The following is a 7,979-nucleotide window of genomic DNA, read 5'->3' on the forward strand; positions in this document are numbered from 1 at the left end:
TTCTAAATCGGCTCCTTAGTTGCACCTTTTCGGGCCTGCTACTGCCTCTAGTGGTGTGGGGTTGGTAACACAACTAATATAATTATGTCACTAAATGAGAATATCGACTGTGTTGCAATATCACAGTCTTTATTATTTTATTATTAATTCTGACATTACTGTGTCCCCTCTAGTTCAGCGCCCCTATGCGTTGCATGCAGTGCATACCCACTATCTGAACCACTGACCAGAATAGTGTTTTTTATACTAGCGACACACTCTTATTGTGTATAGTAGCAGTAAAGACGTAGCTCAAAGTCTCACTCTTTTCTCCACAGAGTAAGTTTGTGTTTTATTTTCGAGTTTTTAACTGTGTCATTGTAATGCAGCTGCCTTAAGGTCATTCCAAGGACACAGTTGCACATCTCAAACTCTAACTGTCCATTGATAGTTGCAATAAAGGCAAAAGTATTTATACCTCTGATTAATTTTAGCTTAAAGTAATCTTTTGATCTTATCAGCTTATTTCGTCTGATCAGAAGTAGTAACAATGTAACCGTCAGTAGTTTTAAGAACAGATTTGATTGGTGTGCTGTCAATAAAGATTTTTTTTGAGAAGTCTATAGATGATTTTCAGCATGTCCTTTTTGTCATGTTTGAATTTCTTTTCCAAAATTGGTGCATTTTTTTTTCTACCATCAGAAACGAATACATCTTAATCTGTCACAAAAACATCTAATTTTGCCATAAAAAGTTGCTTTGACTTATTGCTGCAAATCTGTTGAAAGGAAGTGAAAATACCACAATCTTCTCATTTGGTCCAAACACTAATGAAAAAATGTCTGTTATACAAAATGGAAATTTGTAGGGAGCAGGTATTGTTTGGCATTTCTGTGCTTCAGCTTATGATTTATAAAACATAGTGAAAAGAGGTGTTTTCTAGAACACTTTATGTTCACAAACAACACCCAGAGTCATCTTTGTGGTCTGACTGCTAACTCACTGTTTGAGTTATCCATCACTGCCACGTCGTAAACTGTGTTGTTGACCATTAACATTGATTTCATTTCAAAATGTTTCATCATTCCGGGTCAAATTGCGTTTCAAACACTGAAACTGAAACTTCTCTCTGCATCCACTTTTGTGAATCTAACACACTTTCCTGCATAGCAGCACTTCAGGAAAGTTTTGTCTGTAAAAAAAGTTTTGTCTCAAACTTTGCAGTACCATGCTACACATCATCGTCCATTGATGTTTCATTTTGGAGGTGCTGAAGGTGACATGTATTTTAAAATCAATTTCCTGCACTGAAAAGCAATGGAAAGGTGGATTTTATATGTATTTATATTTCATACATTTAGGACTTTTAGGGGATTCTGGCTCTAAAAGTTAAGCCTTTACTAACCTCATTTATACAAGATCGAGTAAATGATGACATTTGCACATTTGTTTTATTGCTTATGTCAGAAACATGCAGGAAAATGTAACGCACAAAGACGGTCACATAAGCAAGCAGAGCCTTATGCTGGTTTTCAGCCCGTGTGATGGGAGATTGTACTGTTTATTGGTGTGTCTGTGAGCTTATTATTGTTGCTGAGCGAAACCTCTGTGTCTGATTTTCATGTCTTCCGAAAACCTGACGGTTTCTTTCTTTTGGTTCAGGTCCGGAATCTGACTCTAGCCTTCCAGGCCGCCGAGAGCATTGGCATCAAAACATCTCTGGTGAGCAGAGCTGCAGCACACACACACACACTCTTAGGCTCTTTACAAGCTGGAAATACTACACTTTGATTTTCTAAGATTTTATAGCAATAAGCTGTACAACTTTAATTTACCCAAAGGACGGTTTTCCCCGAATTTGTGAAGATTTTTCCATTACTTACTGCTGATGATCTTAAATCCATATTTCTGTTGTGTTGCCTCGATTTGTAACAAGGAAAATAACTCATTGACAAACCCTCGCAATTTGCAAATGCGTGAGTAACGGTCAGCTACGCTAAACTGTTTACACTTGACGGGAGCTCCTAGTGTGTTTTGTGTAAACAGTCAGGTTCAAGTTTAGTCCACAGTGAGTTTGAACCAACATTTCTGCAGAACACGGCTCAGTCAGGGAAACACTGAAAACCTGTTTGTTTATGTAAACTGTTACTTCGTATCATCATCCAGACAATGAAAGTTTCAGATTCTTCTAGTTTGCCATTATTCCTTTTATGCTTCGCGTCCTTTTAATCGACTCAGTTATGAGATGGATGCTTTTCATAACTCATAAAAGGAGCGTGGAATAAAAACATCTCACTGTAAAAAGGTAACAACATGTGCTAATTCCAGTTTTGAACTCTTATTGTAAAACTGAAAATTATTTAGAATTATGGTTACATTTACTGCTGGTCTTTCCTCTTCAGGGAGTAATTATTGAAAAGACATTGAGTGAACATTGGGTTATGGCCAAACATTCACTTTGTTCTCAGATCCAGTGATGAACTTCTGAAATTACATTTGCATTATTGACAGTCCAAATTTATTTAAGCATCACTCAATCACCTTCAGATGTCATCTGAGTCGATATGACTGCACCCTTGAGTTACGAGGAACAAAAACGTGTGACTTTGGTGAGGCATTTAACAGTATCTTTGTTTAAAAAAAGAGAAGAAGAAGACGGGTGGGAAATTTGTGAGTGAATTGTAATTTTTACAGATTTCTTTCAACAAACGCTGCTGGGTACCAAGCAGGGCTTCATTCTGTCAGGGGGAAACGAAAAGTTTTCAATTTGACTTGGTTTTCTAAGTGTTGTTGTGATGTTAAGGCTGTAAGAACTGGAAATGGTAACAAAATATGACCTTCTTACTAACGAAGTTAAACACTAAGGTTATTTCACTAGCTTTATTTAAGGAATGTGGATTAATAATCTCTTGTTCAAGATCTAAAACAACCAGAGCTGCACTTGAGAAGATGGATTCGATTGCTTCATTGATCCGTCCGGATCACGTTTAAAGCTTCCTGCCTTCTTCTTGTGATTGGATCATTCAGGACTCTTATTAGCAGTAAATGACTACACTAAACCGTCAACACCTGTATTGGAATGAGCTGCCAATCAGATTGATGGTTCTTGTTTCACTTTCGATGGGGGCCACATCTGGATGTGTCAGGGGTCCAGCCCATGCTCATAATGTCGTCACCTGCAGCTGTGACCAAATTTATCACCTCTGATAGATTTGAGTCTGAAATAATCCTTTCATTTTACCAATATCTCTCTTCTGGCTGGAAATAACATTTAAGTTCTGGAACCTGAATCTGACAGAGAATGCGTGGAGGCATCTAAAGATTAGCGTCCGTCTTTAAAACAACCCAAAGCAGAACTCCATAATCGTCTGTAACTGAAAACATGCGGCGCTTGGAAGGTCCTGCTTCTTAAAATCCACAGAAACCCCACACTGCTCTTGACCTTGGAGCACCAGGTCATGTTTCATTAATGTGGTTTTAGATTTTGACACAAATCGGGCACAAGAGGTAGGAAAAAAATTACCAATGTTCTGAATAAATGTATTTCTAAATTTGTAATTGGCATTCCATTTTCACCGGACACTGTCCAAAGATGTCAAAGTTACTTTATCATTTAAAAAAAAAGTTTTTGTTGGTGATAAGTTCAAGATGTCTCCATTGCTCAAGTATGATATTAGCCCATTTTTCACACAAGATTTCTTCAAATTCTCAAGGTTCTGTGGGTTCCTTCTATGACCTCTGACCTTTAGTTCTACGTTCTGTAGGATTCCGGTCAACTGATTGACTGGATCATAGTAGCAGCTTTATTGTAAACCATTTCAGAGTTTTACTGGTTTGGAATCGCTGCCTTGCTAAAACATTCAATATGTTTAATCTTCATTCTCCTGGTGGCAGCAGATTTGTCCGTTCATCCTTTATCGTCTACCAGAACCGAATTGTCCTCACCTCCAAACTTCACTGCTGGTTTTTTGCGGTGCTATGCAGTTCCTTCGACTGCCAAACATGGTGTTTTAAGGCCTCTGAAGAGTTTATTATTTATAGTTTAAACTACATTGTCTAAATGTTTTCCAGCAAAGATCCTCTTAAATGTGATTTTTCTTTTTTTTTCTTCAGCAGTGGAGTCTTGCGCGGTTATTACACATAACTTAATTTGTGGAAATCAGTGGTTTGGATTCTTTGGCATGTTTGAACCGGACTGGTGAGAATTTGATGACCTTTCACCTTGAGAAATTTTACAAAGAAAACTAGTGATGTGTTGAATACTTACTCTCCTGGTTCCAGCTCCATAATAACAGGCCCTGGTGGAAGAAATCAACTTGATAGCCAAGTTAGTCAAATGCCACCTGCAACAAAAACACAATTTGAACATAATTTTGCACTTGCATGTACAAATGAGTATTTTGTGCTCTTTCAGAGCTCGACAACATAAGCTGGCATACAGAGTCGGAGAGCTGGGGCTGGATATGACTGTTTCCTGTCCTATGCAATGAGCAACATTCCATCCATCAATCTAATGTGAAATAAAACCAAAAACTCAGTCACACTCTCAGAGCCTTTGTTTGCAAGCACTCTACTTTGCATGTTTTTTCATCCTTGCATTAACAACAGCAGCATACTACTGAGCGTAAAGTAGGGACTCATTAAAGTTTAACATTCCAGTCCAGGACAATCATTATTAGAAAAAAAAATCTAAATTTAAAGTAATTGCTTTGTTTGTGGACATTCTGTGTTTGGAACATGTGTATCTGCTTCATTAACTGACCAAAATAGTACCTGCAAGAAATAAGACGATAAAAATGATAGTAAGTATATGTTGAGATTAGAATCAGACGTCTACCCTAAAACTCCCAGCGGGAATCTTTTGTCCTGATGTGGCTTTTTAAAACTCCAAATCTGGAAGTTTGACCACAGCGGTAAAGTGACTTAACAAAGGTCACGCTTTGGTTTCTTATAATTCTCTATTACGCGTTTGTGGTTGGATTTGACTGAACTGTTCCCATGTCCACAACATGAACCCTCTGTCTCCCCCCATCCTGACTCTCTTTCTCTCTGCTGGTAAACTTTGGACCCCATTTTTTTTTCTGCTTTCTTACTTTGAACACATCCCAGAAACTAATTCCTCTTTTTTGGGGGTTGTGATCTCACAGAGGCAATTACAGAAACCTGAGTCAGCAGAGAGATCTTTTTTTCCTTTTTTTTTTCAGATTCATGCCATGTTGGCATAAAAAAGATAAAACATTTAACAAACTTTTTGAGTCAGAGGACTTTGGGGAAACAATCCTGCTAGCTTTACGAGCATTTCCCGCAGCAGATGGGTTCGTGTAATTTCTCTGTAGACGTGTTGAAGTTCAGCATGTTTGGACGCCGTCGTGTTCAGGTCCCTCCAGAGATGTTCTGCTGCGTCCAAATCCAAACGTTGTTAGACTAATTTACGGTTTTCGGCATAATTTCCCAAAAGCCTTTGCCTGCGTGTGTGTTCAGTTCATTGTTTTTGTTATACTGTGATCCCTTCACCTGCTGTCGCAGCTTATTAAACCTGCGTTGAGTCACCAGAGTCTAATTTGTGTGTCACGATTTCTTCTCCATTCCAGGATTACGAGAACACAGGAAGCATCTAGAAATGTTGTTCTCCCTCTTTCTTTCCATCTGTCCTGAATAATGTCCTCTGCATGATGCTGCCATCACCATTTTAGACTGTTGAGATGCTATTAGGATATAAAGCCTCTGGATTTCCACTGCATACTCTGCTCGTTTATTAAGGCATCGTTGGAAAACTCCAAGTTGGTTTTTAGTGATAAATTTCCTCTTGGAACTGCTTTTTTTTCACGTCTGGAACATAAGAAATGTGAAACTATAGTCTAAAAATATTTTTCTCCTTGTGCTCCATTCAGTGAAATGTTTCATGACAACATATCAAATATTTTAAAGGAATGGAAGAGAAAAACCAACCTGCTAATTTCATTTGTGTATCTACCAGTGATTTTAAAAAGTCAAAGTGTGTCTGTATTTGCTTGTGTTCAGTTTTACTTGTGTTGAATATATCAGAGAAAACGAGCCACGGTCCTCCTGCCAATAATATCCTCTTAACATTTTTGAGAAGTGTTCAGCAATGATTGTATGCAGTAACTAATCAAATATCTGATATGAAAAACAAATAAATTGTCTTCAGTAATTCGTACGTCATGGAAAAGATGGACATTCATCGTATCGTTTATTATTTATCGTAATAAATTTCATTTTGATTTATCGTTGTCATTAGAAATTCCAATTAATGTTTGAAACCCCCAAAACTGTCCATATCGTCAAGAATATCAGCTTTAATATTTGTTTTTTCACTGTTCATCCAATTAAAGCATCAATAAATATTTGAAAAATTTGACTAAACTCAGTTACGATTTGCAGTTTAATGATATAAATCACACTTCTTTATGTGACTGGTGTCCTAAAGAAATTATTTTAAAAGCTATGATTTAGAAATTTCCTTCATTTTACGAGAATAAGTTGTAATTTTGTGACTTTATTCTCGTAATATGACTTCGTCATTGTTTAATGCTCTCAGTGAGGCCCTAACACTCCGCCGTATTGCCTTTACCGTCAACATCGTCTTAATCCCACCTCACTTCCGCTGTGTTTCCGTTCCAAACAGGACATTGAGGAGCTGATGAAGACCGACAGGCCCGACTGGCAGAGCGTCATGCAGTACGTCTCCCAGATCTACAAATACTTTGAGACCTGACGCCTCAGGGAGCCAGACGGGACGACCAGGCGGACGGGGGGACTCTTCTGTCCCGTCTCCATGTGGGACGCTCTCCTTCCAGACCGGCTGAAGGCCGCCGGCTGACCGTCGCTCATCTGCTGCCCAAGAAGTTTCTGAACTCTACGGTCAGAAGTGCGACCAAAAAACAGGAGAGGCGCTGCAGTCGGAAAAATAGATTTCTCAAAAAGACGCGTCTGCTGAGCACTTCATTCACAGATGATACTGATCCAGAGTCACTCTGACATCTTGTAGCAGTTTGACAGCACAGTTGAGATTTTTTTTTTCTATTTTACAGTTTTAAAAAAAAACTGTCGATGATGTCTTCCATCATCCTCTTTGTGCTGCTGACACATTTCTAAAAGGCAGCGTTAAAAAACCACTCTGCTCCGTTTACAAATCAAAGGCTCCCGACAGACTGAGTTTTGTTCTCCTTTCGTTCCCCCGGCGGGACCATCCATCACAGCGAGGAGCCGCTGCAGGCTTCTGTAGCGATATGATAATGGCGACACATTCACCTCTATGATTAGTCCCTGACGTTAAGGAATAACTAACTGCTGCCGTCGCACTGCACAGGTTTTCCACGTTTCCCATCCTAAACAAAATAAACAAGTGAAGCAAACTGTGTGCATCTGTATTAGGCTGCATGCCGCGCTGAGATATGGACAATGTTTTAACAGAGGATACTCCAACACTCCAGCTTTTGACACGCTTCAATTTGCAGACGCCTGTTTTCTTTTCTTCTTTTTTTTTTAAATGAAGTTGTATTTATTTATTTACAAAAGTTGCTTATTGACAAGTGACACAATGGAGAGACACGGAAGACGCTCTCTGGTATGTCTCCATGGTAATCTTAGGTCAATAAAGAATTATCTTGAATTCATCTTTGCTCCTCGTCAGTGTGTCTGCTCTCACTTCACATGTTTTGACACGTCGGCTGGTTGTGTATAAACGGTCCAGCCTGTGTTTGTGGCTTAATCATGCTGCTGCGTTGCTCCATGGGTGATAGATTGCTTTCCCACTGCGCCCATTGAAGCCCAGTGCCAGGACTGGAAAAACATTGCAGTCAGTGGGAACACTCAGCAGAGCTGCCAGCTTTTTTACAGTACACCTACTGTTGTTACTGTAACACATTTCAGTGACTGCGAGTTGATGCATGTAAAAAAAAATAAAGTAAAAAATCATTTTCAAGGACTGGAAATGTACCGGAAAACGTGACTCAAGTTTTTAATTGATACGTTTCCGA

General features: G+C 38.9%; 1 protein-coding gene across 6 annotated transcripts in view; it reads left to right on the forward strand.

The window, feature by feature from the left end:
* The window catches only part of specc1 (sperm antigen with calponin homology and coiled-coil domains 1), a 91,478-nt gene extending 83,862 nt beyond the window's left edge, over positions 1-7,616 (forward strand). For all 6 annotated transcript variants that reach the window (XM_017308625.1, XM_008428054.2, XM_008428055.1 and 3 more), the window contains 2 exons: positions 1,642-1,701; positions 6,626-7,616. In XM_017308625.1, coding sequence (XP_017164114.1) covers positions 1,642-1,701; positions 6,626-6,715 — 150 coding nt within the window. In that variant the 3' untranslated portion in view covers positions 6,716-7,616. The remainder of the gene's footprint in view (positions 1-1,641; positions 1,702-6,625) is intronic.
* Positions 7,617-7,979: the final 363 nt, after the last annotated feature.

Source organism: Poecilia reticulata, linkage group LG14 (genome assembly GCF_000633615.1).
Source record: "Poecilia reticulata strain Guanapo linkage group LG14, Guppy_female_1.0+MT, whole genome shotgun sequence".
Lineage (NCBI taxonomy): Eukaryota > Metazoa > Chordata > Actinopteri > Cyprinodontiformes > Poeciliidae > Poecilia > Poecilia reticulata.